Raw genomic sequence first — 27,608 nt, forward strand, 5'->3', positions numbered from 1 at the left:
TACATAATTTAATATGTGGTAAAATTTGATCAATTTCTTCTCTTAGGTGTACCGCGGAAACTGTGGATGATAGAACCTATGTTTGTTCTGGACTTTGGTTCAGGGGAGCCAAAAGGTTATGGAGCAGGTAAAACTATTCGTGGAGGAAAAAAAAAGTTGGAAATTGTCGGCCTGTGTAATCTTACAACAACTTGGCTTCTTACACGTGGTTACGCCCATATATGTATATGTATAAATTTCAATTAAAATATCATATGGGCAAATAAGACATAAAATACACCAAATTCATAATAATAAAACCAAAGATATCTTACTGCCTAATAAAATTCATCTTACTACTAATAAAATTTTTCATTGTTGAAAAGTATTACACAGTGTAAGCAATACATTTTTTTACTCTAACATTTGAAATGCATTTAATGCATATTACTAATACTAGTTAAACCTTGTAATTTTTAATGTCGGTCACACTGGGGTTTCAACTTTCCGGTGTTTTGATTTCATTTATTGTACACTTACACTGTTCAATTTCAGTAATATTTATTGAAATGACTGATTGGGTTAAAAAAGCAGAAGATCAAGAAGTATCAAAATTGGTAATTGATAACAGCACCATACTGAGAAAAAAACTTTAAAATTTTGTTTTTAGGTTGATAAGCTTGAAATCGAATCTGATAATGGAAAAACCTACACAACTGGTTTAAGCTCAAAAACAGCAGATGGAAACGAGGGCGATACAGCCGAGTAAGCCTACTTACGAATTTAATAATTACTGAGTCGAATTCGATTCAGTCATTTAATTTTTAAAGACCTACATAAGTATAAACAATTTTCGGAATTATAAGCTACATATGTACATACGTATGGGCCTTCCAGAAAATGGTAAATCAGGACCGAAAAAAAAAATTTTTAATATCATCGAATATATCATAGTGTTTTCTTGTAAGGAATGTTTGCAACTTCCATGATACAATAGTTTCATGGTACATACATATTTATACCCTTGTAGAGGGTATTCTAATTTTGGTCAAAAGTGTGCAACGCAGTGAAGGAGACATCTCCGACCCTATAAAGTATATATGTATATTCTTGATCTGGATCACCTACTGAGTCGATACGAGCATGTCCGTCTGTCTGTTTCTATGCATGCTAGTCTCTCAGTTTTAGAGCTATCGAGTTGAAACTTTTCACACACCCTTCTTTCCGTTGCAGGCAGTACATAAGTCGTAACGGCCGGGATCGGTCGACTATATCCTATAGCTGCCATATAACTGATTGACCGGAAATGCTATAACTTCGTTTTTTCAAGTTAGAAAGATGGGAGTTTCAATGGATTCCTCTTTGGGCAAAATAATTCGATATGCCAAATTTCATAAGGATCGGCCAACTATATAGGATCCGCTATATATCTAATAATATAAGATTTGTGGCGCCACCTAGCGGACTGCGACTCAACTGCAAGGGTATATCAACTTCGGCTCCGCCCGAAGTTAGCTTTCCTGACTTGTTTTCTTGGAAATATTTCCCTGTGCATTGTAATATGACAAAATAGATACTTGTAGTAAATCTTAAGGCAGTTTTATTTAAGTTATATTTAATTATTTCGCATGGAAAACATTTGACATATTTTCCGTTTTTATATATGTATGTATACCAAATCAATCTCTCTATAAGGTGTTTAAAAAGAGGAGTAAAATTCAAAAACAGCGAACAAGTTTTTCAATAAACAGATGATTAACAAATTAGTTCATAGAAATTCTGGTATCGTTCGCGATGTACCGCTAAAAATCAGCATGTAAAAAAAATAATAAAATAGTTTTAATGACATTAAAATGATTTTATATGTGGGAAACTAAATAATTTTATTGTGACATAAGATGTTTATACCCTTGCAGAGGGTATTATAATTTTGGTCAAAAGTGTGCAACGCAGTGAAGGAGACATCTCCGACCCTATAAAGTATATATATTCTCGATCAGGATCACCTCCTGAGTCGATATAAGTATGTCCGTCTGTCCGTCTATCTGTTTCTACGCAAACTAGTCTCTCAGTTTTAAGGGGGCAGGATGGTTTCAGAGGCTGAAAAATAGCAGATTTTTGCGATTTTTTTTTTTTATTTTTGAGTGAATACAATTATTCATATTTTTTAAATTATACACGGCTATATTTGGAGAGTATCTAGGAATTTTTTTTGTTAAGAAATAATTATTATTTATCCCGTGACGGGCAGTCGGCCGGAGTCGCTTCCAAAAATTGGTCTCTTGCTGTGCGTAAAGTCTGGCCTTACAGTGTTGTCGGAAATGAAAAAATTGAATTGATTTACTTAAAATATTATATAAAATATTTTGAAAAATATGCGATTTTGAATTTTTGGCGCGGTTCTAAAGTCGGAGGTACCATTTTTTCATAAATATCAAATATATATTGCCCGAAAAAATGGTAAAAAAAAAATTAAAAAAAAAAAAAAGTTCGTTCATCCGCAAGTATTTATTGTATTAAAAATGTGTGCAAAATTTTATTTAGATCCGAGTTTACTTTTTGAGTTACGTTACGCACCTACTTGAAAAAGTTGTTTTGAGAAAAACGCGTCTAAAGTTTTAAAAGCAATTGAAAGTGTATGGAGAGAAAGAAACTAGAAAATCGGTATCTCAGCAAGTTTTAGTCCGATTGACATGAAACAGTATATTCCTAAGATAATGTTCTATTATATAAAAAATTTCTGAAAAAAAAAATTTTTTGAAGTCTCAAACCATCCTGCCCCCTTAAAGCTATCGAGTTGAAACTTTGCACACATCCTTCTCTTCTTTGCAGGCAGTATATAAGTCGAAACGGCCGGGATCGGTCGACTATATCCTATAGCTGTCATATAATTGATTGATCGGAAATGCCATAACTTCGTTGTTTTTCAAGTTAGAAGCATGGAAGTTTCAATGGATTTCTCTTTGGGCAATATAATTCAATTCAAGTTAGAAGAATGGGAATTTCTATGCATTCTAATTTGGGCATATTTATCCGATATGCCAAATTTCATAAGGATCGGCCGTCTATATCCTATAGCTACCATATAACTGATAGATCGGAAAAGCCATAACTTAGTTGTTTTTCAAGTTAGAAGCATGGGAGTTTCAATGGATTCCTCTTTTGGCAAAATAATTCGATTTGCAAAATTTCATAAGGATCGGCCAACTATATACGATCCGCTATATATCTAATAATATTTAAATTTTTATTTTTAATACTTAGATGTTCAATTTTCTATTTGGGCCCAAGTTTTGATGCTCATTTGACAAATTTCTTCGACGCACTGATAACAAATGTTATTTTTCAATGTCGCACGCGACAATGATATAAACTGATAATCTGATAAGAAATTCACAGTAATTAGCAATCGCATCGTTTCTTTTACATTATTGATGTATGTAATCTTTGGTTATTAGCCTATATTACAAATAGTGAATATCAATGCAATTTATGTAATCTGTACCAAATCCCATCTTTCTAACTTAAAAAACACCAAAGTTATGCCAATTCCGATCGTTCTATGACAGCTATATGATATAGTCGGCCGATCCTTATGAAATTTTGTACATAAGATATTTTGGTCAAACATAACATGTGTGGAAACCCCCTAACTTAAAAAACACCAAAGTTATGGCATTTCCGATCAATCAGTTATATGGCAGCTATAGGATATAGTCAACCGATTACCGGCCGTTCCGACTTATGTACTGCCTGCAAAGGAAAGAAGGGTGTGTGCAAAGTTTCAACTCCATAGCTTTAAAACTGAGAGACTAGTTTGCGTAGAAACAGACAGACAAACGGACCGACGGACAGACGGAAAGACGGACATGCTCATATCGACTCAGGAGGTGATCCTTATCAAGAATATATATACTTTATAGGGTCGGAGATGTCTCCTTCACTGCGTTGCACACTTTTGACCAAAATTATAATACCCTCTGCAAGGGTATAAAAACAGTCTTGGCACATTGTTTTTTTCCAGTTGGAATTCGTACGAACGCGTTCGACATTAGAGAACTACCCATATGTATGTTTGCAAGTCATTCCGAAAACCATCCATAACAATTAAAGTTATCTTCAATAAATTTATTGTGGTTGGGAGGTGCGAGAAGTTATTAAACTACGAAAGTGTATTTCAAATATGAAATAATTAGTTTTTCAGTTTTTTCTGATTTTTGGCAGCGTCAGATTTTTACCGTTTTTTTTATGCAGAGGAGTGATAAAGGGAAAGATCAAATTTCCAGTGATAGATTAAAGAATTAACGAGAGGCTTGAACCCAACCTTGACGCAGTTCCTCATAAAACACCTTGCTACTCTATCGTGACCTGAAAAATGAACTGGTTTAACCTGCAGAAGATCCGACAATAAACCAATTTTGGAAATATATGGTCATAAAAATACTTTGGCTGATTGAATATTAAAAGTGTATGCCTAAGGTGCAATTTTAATGTACTAGTAATAATATACTAAGGACCCCAAGACTCAAATGCGGCGAGTAATATCTTGATTGGGCAATTATTTTATACGCCAGTGCCCTAAAAGCAAGAGGAACCTACAGCGATAACATCCAAGCCACAATGGTCACCCTGCAGAAGAGCATAATGAACTTAATGTCTTTTATGAAAAACACATGCTCGCATCCTAACAATAAAAAAATCGATTCCGAATGTTGGAATATCAATGATCAATCAGTTATATGGCAGCTATAGGATATAGTCGACCGATCCCGGCCGTTCCGACTTATGTACTGCCTGCAAAGGAAAGAAGGGTGTGTGCAAAGTTTCAACTCGATAGCTTTAAAACTGAAAGACTAGTTTGCGTAGAAACCGACAGACAGACCGACGGACATGCTCATATCGACTCAGGAGGTGATCCTGATCAAGAATATATATACTTTATAGGATCGGAGATGTCTCCTTCAGTGCGTTGCACACTTTTGACCAAAATTATAATACCCTCTGCAAGGGTATAAAAACAATTTTTCGTGTTTCTTTGTGAGCACCAATACAATATTTAAATTTTTTGCGCATTAATTGTTCTTTGTTTTTTGCATTCCGGCTAAGGAGAATACAACACACGGTTATTGTTTTGTTTATGAAGCGATGCTGGCGCGGTGATGTTAGTGAACTACAAAGATATTAGAAATGTGGAGTGACAATTTTTTCAAAAGCTTTGAAATTGACGACAATTTAGCAATGCCTGTATAATTTGATAGTTTTATCCTTTTTTTATTCCAAGTAATGTAATATTTCTTCCACATGAGATATTATTTGATATTGAAAATGTGGAGTGACTAGTTTTTCAAAAGCTTTGAAATTGACGACAAGTTAGCAGTGCCTATATAATTTGCCACGTCGGATACTTTTATCCTTTTTTATGCCACATGAGGGGAAAGATCGAAGTTTCGAGAGATATATTATAAAGTTTAAGGATAGGTTTGCTTTTGTGAAGTTCTTCAAAACACGGCCAGGTACTAAGAAGATCCGATAGTACACACTTTTATCAAAAGGTGGGAAAAATATAAGGTTGGCTAATTGTATATTATAAATGTAGAGCTGAGCTGGAATTTTTCTTGGTGAAAAAACTGAGCAAAGAGATCGGTCATTGCCTGAGAAATGTTCGCGATTAAGTTTTAAAATGTAAGCAGATATTTACCAAAGCTCGTAAAAAATAGTCAAACTATTTTTTTGTTGTGGTTTCTGCTCTCAATCAGAGCAAAACCGAAAAAAATTAAATAAATATTTTCGGGTTTTAGGTCCGGGTTTGAGCATCGGTCGGTCTCTTACTGATCGAAGTCTTTGAGACTCAGTAACTGACAAAAGCAAGTAAATTTGTCTCAAAATGGAATTAGTAACATTGCATCATACCAATCAAGGATCAAGGAAATACGAGCATTTGTCCCCTTAATACTAGCCTCTCAAGACCACGACAAGAACAACGTTTCAGTTTTTTTCAGCGACAGTGATCCCAGCCACAGCCATCGTAGCTACAGCTTTTTTTGCATATTGACTTTCATTTTTGAGTGAATACAATTATTCATATTTTTTAAATTATACACGGCTATATTTGGAGAGTATCTAGGAATTTTTTTTGTTAAGAAATAATTATTATTTATCCCGTGACGGGCAGTCGGCCGGAGTCGCTTCCAAAAATTGGTCTCTTGCTGTGCGTAAAGTCTGGCCTTACAGTGTTGTCGGAAATGAAAAAATTGAATTGATTTACTTAAAATATTATATAAAATATTTTGAAAAATATGCGATTTTGAATTTTTGGCGCGGTTCTAAAGTCGGAGGTACCATTTTTTCATAAATATCAAATATATATTGCCCGAAAAAATGGTAAAAAAAAAATTAAAAAAAAAAAAAAGTTCGTTCATCCGCAAGTATTTATTGTATTAAAAATGTGTGCAAAATTTTATTTAGATCCGAGTTTACTTTTTGAGTTACGTTACGCACCTACTTGAAAAAGTTGTTTTGAGAAAAACGCGTCTAAAGTTTTAAAAGCAATTGAAAGTGTATGGAGAGAAAGAAACTAGAAAATCGGTATCTCAGCAAGTTTTAGTCCGATTGACATGAAACAGTATATTCCTAAGATAATGTTCTATTATATAAAAAATTTCTGAAAAAAAAAATTTTTTGAAGTCTCAAACCATCCTGCCCCCTTAAAGCTATCGAGTTGAAACTTTGCACACATCCTTCTCTTCTTTGCAGGCAGTATATAAGTCGAAACGGCCGGGATCGGTCGACTATATCCTATAGCTGTCATATAATTGATTGATCGGAAATGCCATAACTTCGTTGTTTTTCAAGTTAGAAGCATGGAAGTTTCAATGGATTTCTCTTTGGGCAATATAATTCAATTCAAGTTAGAAGAATGGGAATTTCTATGCATTCTAATTTGGGCATATTTATCCGATATGCCAAATTTCATAAGGATCGGCCGTCTATATCCTATAGCTACCATATAACTGATAGATCGGAAAAGCCATAACTTAGTTGTTTTTCAAGTTAGAAGCAAGGGAGTTTCAATGGATTCCTCTTTTGGCAAAATAATTCGATTTGCAAAATTTCATAAGGATCGGCCAACTATATACGATCCGCTATATATCTAATAATATTTAAATTTTTATTTTTAATACTTAGATGTTCAATTTTCTATTTGGGCCCAAGTTTTGATGCTCATTTGACAAATTTCTTCGACGCACTGATAACAAATGTTATTTTTCAATGTCGCACGCGACAATGATATAAACTGATAATCTGATAAGAAATTCACAGTAATTAGCAATCGCATCGTTTCTTTTACATTATTGATGTATGTAATCTTTGGTTATTAGCCTATATTACAAATAGTGAATATCAATGCAATTTATGTAATCTGTACCAAATCCCATCTTTCTAACTTAAAAAACACCAAAGTTATGCCAATTCCGATCGTTCTATGACAGCTATATGATATAGTCGGCCGATCCTTATGAAATTTTGTACATAAGATATTTTGGTCAAACATAACATGTGTGGAAACCCCCTAACTTAAAAAACACCAAAGTTATGGCATTTCCGATCAATCAGTTATATGGCAGCTATAGGATATAGTCAACCGACTACCGGCCGTTCCGACTTATGTACTGCCTGCAAAGGAAAGAAGGGTGTGTGCAAAGTTTCAACTCCATAGCTTTAAAACTGAGAGACTAGTTTGCGTAGAAACAGACAGACAAACGGACCGACGGACAGACGGAAAGACGGACATGCTCATATCGACTCAGGAGGTGATCCTTATCAAGAATATATATACTTTATAGGGTCGGAGATGTCTCCTTCACTGCGTTGCACACTTTTGACCAAAATTATAATACCCTCTGCAAGGGTATAAAAACAGTCTTGGCACATTGTTTTTTTCCAGTTGGAATTCGTACGAACGCGTTCGACATTAGAGAACTACCCATATGTATGTTTGCAAGTCATTCCGAAAACCATCCATAACAATTAAAGTTATCTTCAATAAATTTATTGTGGTTGGGAGGTGCGAGAAGTTATTAAACTACGAAAGTGTATTTCAAATATGAAATAATTAGTTTTTCAGTTTTTTCTGATTTTTGGCAGCGTCAGATTTTTACCGTTTTTTTTATGCAGAGGAGTGATAAAGGGAAAGATCAAATTTCCAGTGATAGATTAAAGAATTAACGAGAGGCTTGAACCCAACCTTGACGCAGTTCCTCATAAAACACCTTGCTACTCTATCGTGACCTGAAAAATGAACTGGTTTAACCTGCAGAAGATCCGACAATAAACCAATTTTGGAAATATATGGTCATAAAAATACTTTGGCTGATTGAATATTAAAAGTGTATGCCTAAGGTGCAATTTTAATGTACTAGTAATAATATACTAAGGACCCCAAGACTCAAATGCGGCGAGTAATATCTTGATTGGGCAATTATTTTATACGCCAGTGCCCTAAAAGCAAGAGGAACCTACAGCGATAACATCCAAGCCACAATGGTCACCCTGCAGAAGAGCATAATGAACTTAATGTCTTTTATGAAAAACACATGCTCGCATCCTAACAATAAAAAAATCGATTCCGAATGTTGGAATATCAATGATCAATCAGTTATATGGCAGCTATAGGATATAGTCGACCGATCCCGGCCGTTCCGACTTATGTACTGCCTGCAAAGGAAAGAAGGGTGTGTGCAAAGTTTCAACTCGATAGCTTTAAAACTGAAAGACTAGTTTGCGTAGAAACCGACAGACAGACCGACGGACATGCTCATATCGACTCAGGAGGTGATCCTGATCAAGAATATATATACTTTATAGGATCGGAGATGTCTCCTTCAGTGCGTTGCACACTTTTGACCAAAATTATAATACCCTCTGCAAGGGTATAAAAACAATTTTTCGTGTTTCTTTGTGAGCACCAATACAATATTTAAATTTTTTGCGCATTAATTGTTCTTTGTTTTTTGCATTCCGGCTAAGGAGAATACAACACACGGTTATTGTTTTGTTTATGAAGCGATGCTGGCGCGGTGATGTTAGTGAACTACAAAGATATTAGAAATGTGGAGTGACAATTTTTTCAAAAGCTTTGAAATTGACGACAATTTAGCAATGCCTGTATAATTTGATAGTTTTATCCTTTTTTTATTCCAAGTAATGTAATATTTCTTCCACATGAGATATTATTTGATATTGAAAATGTGGAGTGACTAGTTTTTCAAAAGCTTTGAAATTGACGACAAGTTAGCAGTGCCTATATAATTTGCCACGTCGGATACTTTTATCCTTTTTTATGCCACATGAGGGGAAAGATCGAAGTTTCGAGAGATATATTATAAAGTTTAAGGATAGGTTTGCTTTTGTGAAGTTCTTCAAAACACGGCCAGGTACTAAGAAGATCCGATAGTACACACTTTTATCAAAAGGTGGGAAAAATATAAGGTTGGCTAATTGTATATTATAAATGTAGAGCTGAGCTGGAATTTTTCTTGGTGAAAAAACTGAGCAAAGAGATCGGTCATTGCCTGAGAAATGTTCGCGATTAAGTTTTAAAATGTAAGCAGATATTTACCAAAGCTCGTAAAAAATAGTCAAACTATTTTTTTGTTGTGGTTTCTGCTCTCAATCAGAGCAAAACCGAAAAAAATTAAATAAATATTTTCGGGTTTTAGGTCCGGGTTTGAGCATCGGTCGGTCTCTTACTGATCGAAGTCTTTGAGACTCAGTAACTGACAAAAGCAAGTAAATTTGTCTCAAAATGGAATTAGTAACATTGCATCATACCAATCAAGGATCAAGGAAATACGAGCATTTGTCCCCTTAATACTAGCCTCTCAAGACCACGACAAGAACAACGTTTCAGTTTTTTTCAGCGACAGTGATCCCAGCCACAGCCATCGTAGCTACAGCTTTTTTTGCATATTGACTTTCATTTTTGAGTGAATACAATTATTCATATTTTTTAAATTATACACGGCTATATTTGGAGAGTATCTAGGAATTTTTTTTGTTAAGAAATAATTATTATTTATCCCGTGACGGGCAGTCGGCCGGAGTCGCTTCCAAAAATTGGTCTCTTGCTGTGCGTAAAGTCTGGCCTTACAGTGTTGTCGGAAATGAAAAAATTGAATTGATTTACTTAAAATATTATATAAAATATTTTGAAAAATATGCGATTTTGAATTTTTGGCGCGGTTCTAAAGTCGGAGGTACCATTTTTTCATAAATATCAAATATATATTGCCCGAAAAAATGGTAAAAAAAAAATTAAAAAAAAAAAAAAGTTCGTTCATCCGCAAGTATTTATTGTATTAAAAATGTGTGCAAAATTTTATTTAGATCCGAGTTTACTTTTTGAGTTACGTTACGCACCTACTTGAAAAAGTTGTTTTGAGAAAAACGCGTCTAAAGTTTTAAAAGCAATTGAAAGTATATGGAGAGAAAGAAACTAGAAAATCGGTATCTCAGCAAGTTTTAGTCCGATTGACATGAAACAGTATATTCCTAAGATAATGTTCTATTATATAAAAAATTTCTGAAAAAAAAAATTTTTTGAAGTCTCAAACCATCCTGCCCCCTTAAAGCTATCGAGTTGAAACTTTGCACACATCCTTCTCTTCTTTGCAGGCAGTATATAAGTCGAAACGGCCGGGATCGGTCGACTATATCCTATAGCTGTCATATAATTGATTGATCGGAAATGCCATAACTTCGTTGTTTTTCAAGTTAGAAGCATGGAAGTTTCAATGGATTTCTCTTTGGGCAATATAATTCAATTCAAGTTAGAAGAATGGGAATTTCTATGCATTCTAATTTGGGCATATTTATCCGATATGCCAAATTTCATAAGGATCGGCCGTCTATATCCTATAGCTACCATATAACTGATAGATCGGAAAAGCCATAACTTAGTTGTTTTTCAAGTTAGAAGCATGGGAGTTTCAATGGATTCCTCTTTTGGCAAAATAATTCGATTTGCAAAATTTCATAAGGATCGGCCAACTATATACGATCCGCTATATATCTAATAATATTTAAATTTTTATTTTTAATACTTAGATGTTCAATTTTCTATTTGGGCCCAAGTTTTGATGCTCATTTGACAAATTTCTTCGACGCACTGATAACAAATGTTATTTTTCAATGTCGCACGCGACAATGATATAAACTGATAATCTGATAAGAAATTCACAGTAATTAGCAATCGCATCGTTTCTTTTACATTATTGATGTATGTAATCTTTGGTTATTAGCCTATATTACAAATAGTGAATATCAATGCAATTTATGTAATCTGTACCAAATCCCATCTTTCTAACTTAAAAAACACCAAAGTTATGCCAATTCCGATCGTTCTATGACAGCTATATGATATAGTCGGCCGATCCTTATGAAATTTTGTACATAAGATATTTTGGTCAAACATAACATGTGTGGAAACCCCCTAACTTAAAAAACACCAAAGTTATGGCATTTCCGATCAATCAGTTATATGGCAGCTATAGGATATAGTCAACCGACTACCGGCCGTTCCGACTTATGTACTGCCTGCAAAGGAAAGAAGGGTGTGTGCAAAGTTTCAACTCCATAGCTTTAAAACTGAGAGACTAGTTTGCGTAGAAACAGACAGACAAACGGACCGACGGACAGACGGAAAGACGGACATGCTCATATCGACTCAGGAGGTGATCCTTATCAAGAATATATATACTTTATAGGGTCGGAGATGTCTCCTTCACTGCGTTGCACACTTTTGACCAAAATTATAATACCCTCTGCAAGGGTATAAAAACAGTCTTGGCACATTGTTTTTTTCCAGTTGGAATTCGTACGAACGCGTTCGACATTAGAGAACTACCCATATGTATGTTTGCAAGTCATTCCGAAAACCATCCATAACAATGAAAGTTATCTTCAATAAATTTATTGTGGTTGGGAGGTGCGAGAAGTTATTAAACTACGAAAGTGTATTTCAAATATGAAATAATTAGTTTTTCAGTTTTTTCTGATTTTTGGCAGCGTCAGATTTTTACCGTTTTTTTTATGCAGAGGAGTGATAAAGGGAAAGATCAAATTTCCAGTGATAGATTAAAGAATTAACGAGAGGCTTGAACCCAACCTTGACGCAGTTCCTCATAAAACACCTTGCTACTCTATCGTGACCTGAAAAATGAACTGGTTTAACCTGCAGAAGATCCGACAATAAACCAATTTTGGAAATATATGGTCATAAAAATACTTTGGCTGATTGAATATTAAAAGTGTATGCCTAAGGTGCAATTTTAATGTACTAGTAATAATATACTAAGGACCCCAAGACTCAAATGCGGCGAGTAATATCTTGATTGGGCAATTATTTTATACGCCAGTGCCCTAAAAGCAAGAGGAACCTACAGCGATAACATCCAAGCCACAATGGTCACCCTGCAGAAGAGCATAATGAACTTAATGTCTTTTATGAAAAACACATGCTCGCATCCTAACAATAAAAAAATCGATTCCGAATGTTGGAATATCAATGATCAATCAGTTATATGGCAGCTATAGGATATAGTCGACCGATCCCGGCCGTTCCGACTTATGTACTGCCTGCAACGGAAAGAAGGGTGTGTGAAAAGTTTCAACTCGATAGCTCTAAAACTGAGAGACTAGCATGCATAGAAACAGACAGACGGACATGCTCGTATCGACTCAGGAGGTGATCCTGATCAAGAATATATATACTTTATAGGATCGGAGATGTCTCCTTCAGTGCGTTGCACACTTTTGACCAAAATTATAATACCCTCTGCAAGGGTATAAAAACAATTTTTCGTGTTTCTTTGTGAGCACCAATACAATATTTAAATTTTTTGCGCATTAATTGTTCTTTGTTTTTTGCATTCCGGCTAAGGAGAATACAACACACGGTTATTGTTTTGTTTATGAAGCGATGCTGGCGCGGTGATGTTAGTGAACTACAAAGATATTAGAAATGTGGAGTGACAATTTTTTCAAAAGCTTTGAAATTGACGACAATTTAGCAATGCCTGTATAATTTGATAGTTTTATCCTTTTTTTATTCCATGTAATGTAATATTTCTTCCACATGAGATATTATTTGATATTGAAAATGTGGAGTGACTAGTTTTTCAAAAGCTTTGAAATTGACGACAAGTTAGCAGTGCCTATATAATTTGCCACGTCGGATACTTTTATCCTTTTTTATGCCACATGAGGGGAAAGATCGAAGTTTCGAGAGATATATTATAAAGTTTAAGGATAGGTTTTGTTGAGCTATTAATGGTTTTTAATAGCGGCCAAACGAATTAAATTCCACAGTTCAATTTTCAAGGCAATTTCAATATTTTTATTTCTCGAGGGTTCAACTCTAACCCAACTTGCAGCTGTTCCAATCAATACAATAATACAAGTACCCAAGCTTAGCAATACGAACTTAGCAATACGAACGCACACAAATGCACGATTTGCTGGTGTGCAGCAGCTCTCCAAAAAAGCTCCCCAAAGCGCATGCGCTACAAATACCAGCAAAGCGCATGCGAACGGGGAGATGTAAACAAAAACCAGAACTGCCGATAACCCGCCGCTGCTAATCAGATTTATAACATATGTGACTTATTTAGCAGCTTCGCCCTTGTCTGCTTGGCTCAACATCCTCCCCCCGTTGAAGACTGAATCTTCAACCGAATCCTTGACAGGCAGCAGACACAGCCGTGACACCGCACGCTAAGTCACTCCCACCGCTGTTTTGAGAACGGCCACACGGCGCACTCCGTCACGCCCAGGAACCAGCTCCAGTATCCTGGCCAGAGGCCACTTCATTGGAGGTAGATTTTCATCCTTCACCAGGACTATGTCTCCAACAGCAATTACAGGGCCAGGGGTGCGCCATTTGGAACGCTGCTGCAACAGCGTAAGGTACTCCTCCTTCCAACGAGCCCAGAAAACCTGCTGCAGGAAGGAGACTCTCTGCCACCCATCCAGCCGATTAAAGTTTAGCGCAGTAAGGTCCGGCTCGATGAATGTTGAAGGCGGTCCGCCATTTAAAAAATGAGCCGGCGTCAGGACATCTAGATCCGCAGGATTCTCTGAAATCGACACAAGGGGCCGAGAATTAATAATTGAGGCGATGCGGCACAACAAAGTCCTTAATTCTTCAAAGCCAAGAACTGCGGGACCAACTGCACGATAAAGATGGTGCTTAGCCGTTTTCACTGCTGCTTCCCATAGACCACCAAAATGAGGAGAGCGTGGAGGAATAAATCGCCACTCGATAGACTCAGACAGGCAAAAATCGTGCAGAGAAGCCTGGTGCTCCTGGCTGAGGAATCTTTGCTTCAACTCCATAAGCTCATTCTTGGCACCCACAAAGTTGGTGGCATTATCCGACCATATCTGTCTGGGTTTACGTCGCGTACAAATAAACCGTTGGAGGGCGCTCAGAAACGAAGCGGTGGAAAGGTCCTTAACTAACTCCAAATGGATTGCCTTCGTACTGAAGCAGATGAATACGCTTACATAACATTTAATAGGGCCCTTATTCCGAGTCTCTGCCTTGTAGAAAAACGGTCCGCAAAAATCCACACCAGTGACATCAAAACATTGGAATCCTGCAACTCTCTCGGTCGGAAGATCGGCCATAACATGCTCCAGTAGACGAGGCTTTGCGCGAAAACAACGTACGCATTTGTTCACAACCCTTGAAACGGTCTTCCTCCCCCCAATGGGCCAGTATTGAGAACGGATTTTCGCCACTAGTGCCCGAGGACCAGAATGCAGGTTCTTCTCGTGAAAGTGAGTCACTATGGCCGAAATGACGGGATGGCCTCTGGGAAGGATGATCGGATGACGTCCGTCAAAATCCAACGCAGAGTTCCGCAATCGCCCGTCAACACGAAGCAAACCATCATTATCCACAAAGGGAGCAAGCGAGGCCAGAGGGTTTGAGGGCGGAACCAATCTGCGTGACTTTAGTAAGCTTATCTCTTCCTTAAACTCGGCAAGCTGGACGGCGCGCAACAGTAGATGGGTTCCTCCTTTGAGATCCTGAACAGAAATCCCTTCGTGACGGATGCGGCGGCAAAACTTGAAGACGTAGGCGAACACTCTCTGTAGGGAGGGAAACGAGTTGGCAAACTTTGACAATGCGGCGATATCCCTGGGTGGAGCCGTAGCCAATAAAGTCCTGGCGCGAAGTTCGATGGCTGCCTTTTCGGCCACAACAGCAATGGGCCAATCATCCTTGGAACCACGAAGAAATGGAGGGCCTTGGGACCAAAGCTGGGAGTTTAATAGCTCAGTGGGAAAAGAACCTCTGGACAGTAGATCGGCTGGGTTGACGGCAGTAGGAACATAAAGCCATTTCATTGCCTTGGTGAGCTCCTGAATGGAAGAAACGCGATTAGAAACAAACACGTTAAATCGAGCAGGTTCATCTTGAATCCAGGATAGGGCAACCAAGGAGTCACACCAACAATAATAATCTCCTTTATATGTCCCAAGATCAGCAACTTCAGCCATTAGTCTTGCTAGCAACTCAGCTCCACATAACTCTAGCTTCGGTATTGTCTGAGTTTTAATGGGTGCCACTCGACTCTTTGAGCATAACAGCCGACAATCAGAACCTGACAATACATACACGCACGCTCCATACGCATCTAAGCTAGCGTCGCAGAATCCGTGGACCTCCAGCCTTTCTTGGCAGGGAATGACTAACCGAGGAAACTTAATTCGCTGAATTTGGTCAAAACTGGAACAGAACTGTAACCACTCGGAGAGAAGGGATTGAGGAAGGCTTTCATCCCATGACAAATTTTCTCGGCACAGCTTCTGCAACAGGATCTTTGCCCTAGTGACGACAGGACCTACCAAGCCCATTGGGTCATAAAACCGAGCGACGGAAGATAGTATAGATCTCCTGGTGGGTTTGGCGGTGGGCTGAAGAGCTTCAAAGGAAAAAAGCAGCAGGTCAGCTGAAGGATCCCATGCTAATCCAAGAGTCTTTGTGAACGGACTGCCATCGTCAAATTTCAAGTAAGACTCTCTATCACTTTCGGGCACGCCTTCCAAAACCTCTGGGATGTTGGAGCACCATTTCCTTAATTGAAACTGACCCTTGTTCAACAGGCTCGATGTCTGAGCTATTATCTCAAGCGCTTCAGTCTTCGTTGGGGCACCAGATATAAGGTCGTCCACATAAAAATCCTGGAGGACAACACGAGAGCCAACGGGAAAACCGGCACCTTCATCCTTAGCCAGCTGGTGCATTGAGCGAATAGATAAAAAAGACGCTGGCTTTGTGCCATACGTCACGGTGTCGAGCTTAAAAACCTTCACGTCATCGTGGATAGAATCTCTCCAGAGGATGCACTGCAGCAAACTATCATCCGGAAAGACCCTTACGCAGCGGTACATCTTGCAAATGTCCCCAGTCAAAGCTACAAGGTGGGTCCGAAACCGAAGCAATGTATGAAAAAGCTTAGGCTGAATCACGGGGCCGGACATCAGGACATCATTGAGGGAATAGCCGGAAGCCGTAGCAGCCGAACCATCGAACACAACTCTCAGCTTAGTGGTGGAACTTTCTTCCTTCAGGACGCAGTGGTGGGGAAGGAAATACTGGCACTTACCTCGCAATTCCTGCGGCACCAGAGACATGTGACCCAGATCCAAGTATTCCTTGATGAAAGACGAATATTGGGTCCTTAAATTCGGATGACGATCCAGCTTGCGCTCAAGTGAATGGAACCGCCGCAAAGCCTGTGCGTAGGATTCCCCTAACAGATCCACACTGTGCTTGATTGGCAGGCGAACGGAATAGGCACCTGATTCAAGGCGGACGTGGTGCATGACGAAGTGGGCCTCGCAATCGAGCTCCTCCTTAGTGGCCTGAACGATAGGCGCAGTGCAGGCATCCACTTCCCAGAATTGGCGGAGAAGATAATCGAGGCGATCGTCAAACGAGGTTGCTGAGTCAGCAGAAATCATCTTACATGATGCGGCCAAGCGAGGGTTTCCCGGGGTGCAACCTCCTCCAGAAACTACCCATCCAAAACGTGTCTTCTGCAACAGAGGCAGACCGTCTCCTAGCTGGATTTGCCCGACTGAGAGCAGATCAAAAAACAGGCTTGCTCCAATCAGCAGATCCACACGCTGAGCTCTGTGGAAGTCCGGGTCAGCTAGCACCACATTGGCGGGAACCTTCCAATTGGACACATCTAAGTTCAGGCCAGGTTGACGCTCTATGATGTGAGACGCCACAATTGCCTCAATGTAAACGGAATACGTGGATAGGCGAGACTTCAGGCAAACGTTAACCGATGCCCGATCCGTAATAAACTCAGCGTCTCCAAGGCCAGTCACTGCTACAGAGCATTTGGACCGATGAAGCTGAAGTTGGCTGGCCAGCCGGGATGTGATGAGATGAACTTGGGAGCCGGAGTCAAGTAGCGCTCGACAAGGAAGAAAGGCTCCTGATCTGCCACGGACGAGAATGTTGGCGGTGGGCAAGAACACTATTTCAGCGCTGCGATCCTGTGCAATAAGAGCATTAGCAGGAGGAGCCTGAGAGGTCGCAACCCCAGAAGCAGGAACGGAAGTGGCGCTGGCTAAACGCTCGCAAGGATGCAATAGCGCATGGTGTCGGCGATGGCAAGTTGGGCAGCGGGAGGATGAGCATCCGCGGGCTAAATGATCAGACTTGAGGCACACAAAGCAGAGGGCAAGACGTCGAACCTCATCGTATCGTTCCTCAACTGACAAGGCGAGAAACCTTGGGCAAGAAGGCACAGCGTGTGCCAGGTTGCCGCACAGGGCACACGAAGCAGGCGGAGCATTCAGGAGCATGCAGGATCGGTTGTTAAATGGCCTACGACGGCCCGCTTGATTCGCTGACAAATGCGGAGCTAAGGCCAAATCCACCGTCTCCAGGGTACGGCACCTTTGCTCCAGAAACCGAGCCATAGATTCCCAAGTTGGCAGGCTATCATCAGTGTTTCCTGCCAGCGAGTCTTCCCATTTGGCCTTTGTGGCAGGGTCCAGCTTTTGAAAGATGATCTGGATGAGGAGGCACCCTTGAATTTCAGCCGACGTCCCGGAACTCATAAGGGCCCGCATATGTCCATTAAATCGGTCGGATAATTCTCGAAGAGTAGCAACGGATCCTGGCTCAACCGTCCTTAACTGCAAGATCTCGTTGATGTGAGACTGGAAGATTAAGCGACGGTTGCTGAAACGGTTGCGCAAAAGGTCGAGGGCAACCTCATAGTTCGCGTCGGTAATCTCAAGCGCCCTCACAGTCTCCAGGGCTGAGTCCCGCAGGCAGGAAATGAGCCACCTGAGCTTCTCCATGTTGGTCAAGTGCGGGTGGCTGTCAATTGTTGTCCTAAATAGGGCGCAGAAATCCGGCCACTCAGCATAGCCGCCGCTAAATGTTGGCATTGGCAACGGGGGCAATGAGGGAGCAGGCCTATATGGAGCGTTTGAAATCCCAGCACCATTGGTAGCATCTAACAGCGTAGAGTGAGCAGCAACCCGCATAGAACGCTTGGCCACCTCCACCTGGATGTCAACGTGCACGTCTGTAGCCAGCTGAGAGAATCGCCAATATAAATCGCTCCCGATCTCGCTGTAATTTAGCTCCTCCAATTCCTCCTGCAGCGTGGTGAAACGGTCGCGCAGACGCTTCTCCATAGACTCGAGGGTCAGAATGGTTGAATCTTCAGTTTGCATCGCAGCCTTGACCTTCCGATGCAGTACCTCCATTTCCTGGCATGTTACCTCTGCGCGTCTCCGCAGCATCCTTTCACGGCTTGACGCAGCAGATGCAGTGGCTTCAGCTCCAGATTCCATTGAATTATTCCAATTAAGATGCCAATTAAATTAAAATGCGACAACAAAACCAACAACGGTGTTTTAGTGGCACTTTTAATGCTGATCGCGTTAATTGAACGGATGATAATCACGTCGGGGTCACCAAAATGTTGAGCTATTAATGGTTTTTAATAGCGGCCAAACGAATTAAATTCCACAGTTCAATTTTCAAGGCAATTTCAATATTTTTATTTCTCGAGGGTTCAACTCTAACCCAACTTGCAGCTGTTCCAATCAATACAATAATACAAGTACCCAAGCTTAGCAATACGAACTTAGCAATACGAACGCACACAAATGCACGATTTGCTGGTGTGCAGCAGCTCTCCAAAAAAGCTCCCCAAAGCGCATGCGCTACAAATACCAGCAAAGCGCATGCGAACGGGGAGATGTAAACAAAAACCAGAACTGCCGATAACCCGCCGCTGCTACTCAGATTTATAACATATGTGACTTATTTAGCAGCTTCGCCCTTGTCTGCTTGGCTCAACAGGTTTGCTTTTGTGAAGTTCTTCAAAACACGGCCAGGTACTAAGAAGATCCGATAGTACACACTTTTATCAAAAGGTGGGAAAAATATAAGGTTGGCTAATTGTATATTATAAATGTAGAGCTGAGCTGGAATTTTTCTTGGTGAAAAAACTGAGCAAAGAGATCGGTCATTGCCTGAGAAATGTTCGCGATTAAGTTTTAAAATGTAAGCAGTTTTTACCAAAGCTCGTAAAAAATAGTCAAACTATTTTTTTGTTGTGGTTTCTGCTCTCAATCAGAGCAAAACCGAAAAAAATTAAATAAATATTTTCGGGTTTTAGGTCTGGGTTTGAGCATCGGTCGGTCTCTTACTGATCGAAGTCTTTGAGACTCAGTAACTGACAAAAGCAAGTAAATTTGTCTCAAAATGGAATTAGTAACATTGCATCATACCAATCAAGGATCAAGGAAATACGAGCATTTGTCCCCTTAATACTAGCCTCTCAAGACCACGACAAGAACAACGTTTCAGTTTTTTTCAGCGACAGTGATCCCAGCCACAGCCATCGTAGCTACAGCTTTTTTTGCATATTGACTTTCATAAAAAAGTGTATGTACAGGACTAATCAAATTAATGTATGCATTTTTATAGAAATAAAATCAATATCCATCTCATATTCTTAATTAAAACTAAATTTTGGACCAAGCAGCCACCAACAAAACCATTTAAAATAATCATAATATGTTTAGCTGCAGCGGCTTGTTATCAGCATTTATTCCTGCCTGTTCGGCATTAATTTTGAGCGGCTGTATATTTTAGAGTTAAGTTGAATCCCTAATAAACATTGAAAATTTAAAAGGCAACTTGTTTATTTATTCGGCCGCTATTAAAACCTATTAATAGCGAAACATTTTGGTGCCCCCGACGTGATTGTGTCCGGTTTGATTTTTCGATCATTAAAATGCAACTTGTTGCTATTGTTTCCATTATCTACACGATAACTTAAGCAAAGGAGTCTCGTGCTGAAGTTATTGGATATGCTTCCGCAAGGAGAGAGGATGCTGCGAAGACGAGCAGAGAATATCCGTCAGGAAATGGAGTTCCTACACCTGAAGATTAAGGCTGCGATACGGACCCTAGACTCGACCCTCGAGTCAGTGGTAAAGCGCCTGTGCGATCGGAGCAGAATTACATCGAAGTCGGGAGTGATTTGTACTGGAGGTACCATGAGGCTTGCTCCGCACACTACGCTTCTCGATTGTGCCAGTGCACCAACAGGTTCCCAACTTGCCCCCGTTGCCGATGCCAACATTCAGCGGCAGTTACGCCGAGTGGCCGGATTTATGCGCCCTGTTCAAAACTCCACTCCAAAAAAAACAGCCATTCACCTAACCAAAATGTAAAAGCTTAGGTGGCTCATTTCTTGTCTACGCTAATAAGCTTTGGAGACGCTAATTATGATGTCGCCATTGATCTTTTACGTAATCAGTTTGGTATTCGACGCTTAATCTTCCAGGCTCACATTAATGAAATCTTGGAACTATCGGTGGTTGAGCCAGGCTCAGTTGCTAGTCTTCGGGGTTTATCTGACCGGTTCAATAGTCATATATGTTCCCTCATGAGTTGTGGATCACCTGCCTAGATCCAAGGATGCCTCAGATCCAGTCAATTCTCCAGAAGCTGGATCCTGCCACAAAAGCGAAATGGGAGGATTCTCTCTCAGGGAACAAGGAGGACAGCCTTCCATCGTGGGAGTCTATGGCTCGATTTATGGAGCAAATATGCCGGACGCTTGAAAGCGTGGACTTTATTTGGGCTACGCATCCATCAGCTATCCGGACGGGCCGATGTGGATCGTATCGTGTGAAAATTAAAGCTGTTGTTGTATTCCACGTTATGGACTGTTACCCCAGCCTTGACAGATGTTTCGAGGTGGAAAATTCCTGGCAACATGGACTTGGCGTACCCAAACTTCCACAAAACAAAGCGCTTGGATATTCTGATAGGAGACAGCTTGTTCTTTGACATGGTGTAAGCTGGCGAAATCCAGGTAGGCCACGCGCTCAAAATACGCGATTTGGCTGGGTAGTTTCTGGACGCGGTGGACTCTAGTGCTAGAGAGGAGGCTGTCGTGTCCTATACTGAAGGATGTAAAGGGGGACTAATAAAAAAATGCAATCCCAAAAATGGTCTATTGGGACCCTCAACGATTCCTAGAGCTACGCAGGCCACTGTTTTTTTTGTGCGCACTGCGTTTTCATAAAATTTGCTTATTAGCTTTCCATAAACAGTCGGTGTTATGCTATTAGTAGTTTTAATAGCAGCCGAATAAATACACGCGTTTCAAATCAGGGTTCAATATATTTATTTTTGGTTCAATTTAACCCAAATCTATGCGGCTCCAATCAACTCCAAATCACAACAAAACGCCAAACCAAGAGCTTGCGCAGAAGCTCAGCCAAAGCTCCCCAAAGCGCATACGCTACAAAAAACAATAAAGCGCATGCGAAACTGGGGACAAAACAGAGACGAAACATGCTGATAACAACAGCTGCAGCTTAGCATATTATTATCATTTTATATGCAATCTTTGGTGGCTGCTTGGCCCAACATCCTCCCCCCATTGAAAGGTGCGCCTTCAATAAGAATTTTGGAAGGGGCAGCAGTCACATTATTGCAGAGGTTATTCCATGGGTTGTCCTCCCTACCACAGAGCGCCGACACATCCCGTGATAGTCCACCGTGGCCAGAAAACACCCAGCCAAATCGAGTGTTCTGAGCAATTGGGAGTCCGTGACCTAACTGGATTTGGCCAGCCGACAACAGGTCAAAGAATAAGCCGGCTCCAATCAGCAGGTCCACTCGCTGCGTTTTGTGGAAGTTGGGGTCAGCTAGGTCCATATTGCCAGGAATCTTCCAGCCCGAAGCATCTATGTCCTGGCTAGGCTGATAGTCCGTTATATGTGACGCCACAACAGCCTCAATTTCCACTGAATATGTGCTAAGGCGGGACTTCAAGCACACATTAACGGATGCTCCATCTGTTTCAAATCCAGCTCCGCCGAAACCGGCCACCGTTGTGGAGCATTTGGAGCGGCCAAGCTGAAGTTCATTCGCCAGCCGCGACGAGATGAGATGCACTTGTGAACCAGAATCCAATAACGCTCGGCAAGGCAGGAAGTCTCCAGATCGACCACGAACGAGTACATTTGCTGTTGGCAGGAGCACTAGCTCAGCATTGCGATCCTGGGTCACAACAGTGTTAATTGAGCGGGATGGGTTCGCACTAGCAACTGCACCGATGGGACGTGAGACTCGTGCGGGTGAAACCTGCCCGCGAGGGTGCAACAGAAAATGATGACGGTGATTGCACGTCGAGCAGCGGGAAGCTGAGCATCCGCGAGCGAGATGGCCATCCTCCAGACAAACAAAACAGCGAGCCAGACGCCGCACTTCGTCGTACCGTTCCTCAATTGTTAAAGCACTAAACTTTGAACAAGAAGGAAGCTCGTGCACCGAAATACCACACAGGGCGCATAGAGCAGGACGGGCGTTAATAACCATGCACGACGATCGGTTATTCGAATATCTACCACGGCCAACTTGGTTAGCTGGTGGATACGCCGCCAAAGAAAAGTCGACGCATTCAAGAGTCCGGCACCTTTGCTCTAAGAATCGTGCCATGGACTTCCAAGACGGAAGGCTGTCGTTGCTTCCGGCGAGAGTGTCTTCCCACTTGGCCCTTGTGGCTGGATCCAACTTCTGCAGGATAATCTGGATAAGCAAACATCCTTGGATCTCGGCAGCTGATCCGGAACTCATAAGAGCCCGCATATGCCCATTGAACCGATCCGATAGCTCCCGCAACGTAGCAACAGACCCAGGCTCGACCACACGAAGCTGCAGGATCTCATTAATGTGAGACTGAAATATTAAACGCCGATTACTAAAACGATTGCGCAATAGGTCAAGGGCCACCTCGTAGTTCGCGTCAGTAATTTCCAGAGCTCTCACCGTGTCCAAGGCTGACTCGCGCAGGCATGAAATGAGCCACCGGAGCTTTTCCGTTTTTGTTAGGTGGGGATGACTGTCAATCGTGGTCTTAAAAAGGGCGCAGAAATCCGGCCACTCGGCATAGTCGCCGCTAAATGTTGGCATCGGCCACGGTGGCAAGGAAGGGGCTGGCTTGTATGGCATTGGCGATACGCTGGCACCGTCGAGAAGTGTGGAGTGGGCAGCGATTCTAATGGAGCGCTTGGCAACCTCCACCTGAATTTCCACTTCCACATCAGTCGCCAGCTGCGAGAATTTCCAATACAGATCACTCCCGATCTCGCTAAAATTAAGCTCCTCCAACTCTTCTTGAAGCGCTGTGAACCGCTCACGCAAACGCCTCTCCACCGACTCCAGCGCCATAATGGAAGAATCGTCAGTCCGCGCTGCAGCCTTCACCTTATGATGCAGCGCCTCCATTTCCTGGCAGGCCACCTCTGCACTTCTCCGGAGCATCCTTTCCCGGTTTGCTGCAGCAGCTCCAATAATCTCAGCTCCAGACTCCATTCTTCAATTAAAATGCAACTTGTAGCAACAACAACAAGGGCGTTTTCTTTGCACTTTTAATGCTGATCACAATATTAAACCGGGATGAGATCACGTCGGGGTCACCAATGTTATGCTATTAGTAGTTTTAATAGCAGCCGAATAAATACACGCGTTTCAAATCAGGGTTCAATATATTTATTTTTGGTTCAATTTAACCCAAATCTATGCGGCTCCAATCAACTCCAAATCACAACAAAACGCCAAACCAAGAGCTTGCGCAGAAGCTCAGCCAAAGCTCCCCAAAGCGCATACGCTACAAAAAACAATAAAGCGCATGCGAAACTGGGGACAAAACAGAGACGAAACATGCTGATAACAACAGCTGCAGCTTAGCATATTATTATCATTTTATATGCAATCTTTGGTGGCTGCTTGGCCCAACAGTCGGTGTTTATTTCTATTCACTTAAAAAAAAATAAAAATAACGCTTCGCGTGTGCAGTGATATATTTGGAGGTAAAATAATAATTTTATAAATTTTTCTTCCAAACATAGCCCTGCTTTGCTTCTTCATCTTTTACGGTGTTGCTTCTATTCTATTGCTCCTATTTCTCGCTCAATAGAGATTCTTATCTCTATTTTTTGCATTTTACTAACTCGCACTAACTGCCCAGTCGTGCCTGGCGCTCGCCAAACGCGCATCCCGCGGTAGGAAATGAAGTGCGCGGCGCACTCCCATCTGCGGAAAACCATCATTCCGATTTACATTGGCGTGGCCGCTTTTCTCACCCAGCGGAGCGAGTATCAATATGCTTGGCGATCGGAAAAAGAAGGTTCTCCCCTACCCGCAAGCTTACCGGCAAGGGGAGATCGGCGCGAAATCTCACCCAGGGAAATTCTGGTTCAAAAAAAATTTCCCTTGCTTTTTGCTTTGCTTTTGGTTTTTGTTTTTGTTTTTCCCATTCATGCTCATTGATTTTTACTAAATTCGAAGTGCGTTGTTTGTCATATTTATTTATTATTCATTATATTATCATAATATATCATAACATATTTATCATAAATTATATACCCTTGCAGAGGGTATTATAATTTTGGTCAAAAGTGTGCAACGCAGTGAAGGAGACATCTCCGATCCTATAAAGTATATATATTCTTGATCAGGATCACCTCCTGAGTCGATATGAGCATGTCCGTCTGTCTGTCTGTCGGTTTCTACGCAAACTAGTCTTTCAGTTTTAAAGCTATCGAGTTGAAACTTTGCACACACCCTTCTTTCCTTTGCAGGCAGTACATAAGTCGGAACGGCCGGGACGGCCGGGACGGCCGGTAGTCGGTCGTCTATATCCTATAGCTGCCATATAACTGATTGATCGGAAATGCCATAACTTCGTTGTTTTTTAAGTTAGAGGGTTGGGACTTTCCACACATGTTATATTTGGCAAAAATATCTTATGTACCCATTTTCTTAAGGATCGGCCGACTATATCTTATAACTGTCATAGAACGATCGGAATTGGCATAACTTTGGTGTTTTTAAAGTTAGAATGATGGGACTTTCTACGGATTCCATTTTGGGTAATCTAATCTGTTCTGCCAAATTTCATAAGGATATCCTATAGCCGCCATATAATTGAACGATCGGAAATGGCACAACCTTAACTGCAAGGGTATATCAACTTCGGTTCCGTACGAAGTTAGGTTTCCTTTTTTGTTAGGACAGGTCTTATGTTACGCCTGGTACTTGCTACAGTAAGTCTTGCTGCCATGGTAAGTGGTTCCCCTAAAGATCTATCTAGTATCTTTTTATAGAGCTCCCAGTTCGCCTTTCTATGATTTTGTACTGGTAGCTTTGTGAAGTTTTCAAAATCTCAACGTAAGGGTGGTCAGAAAAGGAGTTCTTGTTTAGGACCCTCTAGCTGGGTACAGCTTCAGCCAGACAGTACGAGAATAGAGTTATGTCAAGGTCTTCTCTCCTGTTTTTGACGACGAAGGCTCCAAGCCTCTGTTACCCACTAAAAGCTAAGAGAAAATTGTTAAAATTGACTCACCTCTCTCGTTTGTGTCAGTATTCTAAGAGGGCCCTCTATAGCTGCGGCGACGTGGTCTTCGTTGCTGAAATTTGGTAGCGTTAGTATATAAATGTTGTTGTTTTGCGAGAATGCATGGTCTCGCTTTATCTGTTACATTGGATGTGCAAAGCCTGAACTCCGACGCCCCCAAACCAAGAATCCTAACCAAGAATCCCCCAAACCAAGAATCCTAACCAAGAATCCCCCAAACCAAGAATCCAAGAATCCCATGGATCCAGGTTTCCTGGATGAGGGACACGTCAACTCCACTCTCAGCGAGGTGGAGCAGGAGGGCAACGGATGCCTCTTTACTTTGGTGGAGATTGATCTGTAAGAGTGTCACAGACATCCTTTAGATTCTCCACCACAGTAACCTCCGGTGTCTGAGCCCACAAGTGAGGCCTCCTCCATTCCGAAGCCTCCAAGAGCCCTTGCCAAGTCACTTTCCTCTGAAGTATACCTTTCCAGAATGTCGTCCTTCACATCTGATATTCCTTCAGGGCGCCGCTCTATAGTCGGTTCCTCCAAGTCTGGCTCTTGGTCGTCTATCTCCAAGTCGATACCTCCTGATACCTCCTCGCATCTGACTTGTACCAGGTCTATGCATATGAAACTGCGTTTTTTTTTTTTTTAAACTTTGGAGATTTGAATCTTCAATTATGCCCCTTCAGAAGCCACACATTTTGCTCATCTTTCGGGCAATTTATGAATTCCTCGCCAGAAGAATTCCTTTTCCTTGGACCCAAACCAGCTAAACGTGGCTACCAATTCCTTGGGGCCTCTTCCCGGTGTGATGGCGTTTTATCGTCCAGAAGAATTCCTTTGTGCTGCCTTTTTAGCGTATTCTGGACGTTTTTGACGCAGAGAATCTTTTAATTCTTCCAATTGTCAATTTCACCCGGTTCGAGGAGCTCATACCAAACGATTCCGGCCTGATCCTAGAAAACGCACAGCATGGCTTTGCGGCCGAAATGGTTTGGTCTACATTGGGTTTGGGCCGGCTGGCCTGGGCTAACATAGGATTTTTTTCGTTTGGGGTTTTGAAAATAGATTCACTTTTCATCCCCAGTTACAATGCAATGCAAAAACGACTTCCTTTTGTAAAGTTCCAGGAGAATTCCAATATTAGACAAAAATTTCTATTGGAAAAAACTCGCAAATAACGTTTTAGCAGTGTTTTCCGATGTCAAAAGATGCTACAAAAATGTTTACCAACAATTTTTCGATTGATGTTGTTATCTATAATTAACAATGAAGTAAAGCGCCATATTAGCCAGTTGTGCCGGCACCTTTATTTCTTCGCTAAGGGCTCTCCACCTTCAGTCCACCTCTGCCTTTTCGCACTTTTTCCGACCGTCTTGGCAGGGGCGCCACTCTTTCCGGCTGAAAATTAAGCAAGATTTCTCTCGTCCATATTATTATCCCGGCCTTGTCGGGCGGAGCGGAAGTTGATATACCCTTGCAGTTATTGCTATTTCGGCTATTGGATATATTTGGCTGATCCCTATGAAATTTGGAATCTGTACCAAGTCCGATCTTTCTAACTTAAGAAATAGCAAAGTATTGCCAATTCCGATCGTTCAATTATATGGCAGCTATAGGATATAGTCGGCCGATCCTTATGAA

At 41.1% G+C, this 27,608-nt stretch overlaps 1 protein-coding gene across 3 annotated transcripts in view; it reads left to right on the forward strand.

Moving 5' to 3' along the window:
- Window positions 1-444: 444 nt before the first annotated feature.
- LOC6503257 (DEAD-box helicase Dbp80) overlaps window positions 445-27,608 on the forward strand; it is a 102,382-nt gene continuing 75,218 nt past the window's right edge. For 2 of the 3 annotated variants that reach the window (XM_032453867.2, XM_001965783.4), the window contains exons 1-2: window positions 446-596; window positions 650-744. In XM_032453867.2, the coding sequence (XP_032309758.1) occupies window positions 459-596; window positions 650-744 (233 nt within the window). In that variant the 5' untranslated portion in view covers window positions 446-458. Of the gene's footprint in view, window positions 597-649; window positions 745-27,608 lie in introns of all 3 variants that reach the window. The other variant, XM_032453868.2, reaches the window with a different exon arrangement.

The sequence above is a fragment of the Drosophila ananassae genome, chromosome 2R, assembly GCF_017639315.1.
Source record: "Drosophila ananassae strain 14024-0371.13 chromosome 2R, ASM1763931v2, whole genome shotgun sequence".
NCBI lineage: Eukaryota > Metazoa > Arthropoda > Insecta > Diptera > Drosophilidae > Drosophila > Drosophila ananassae.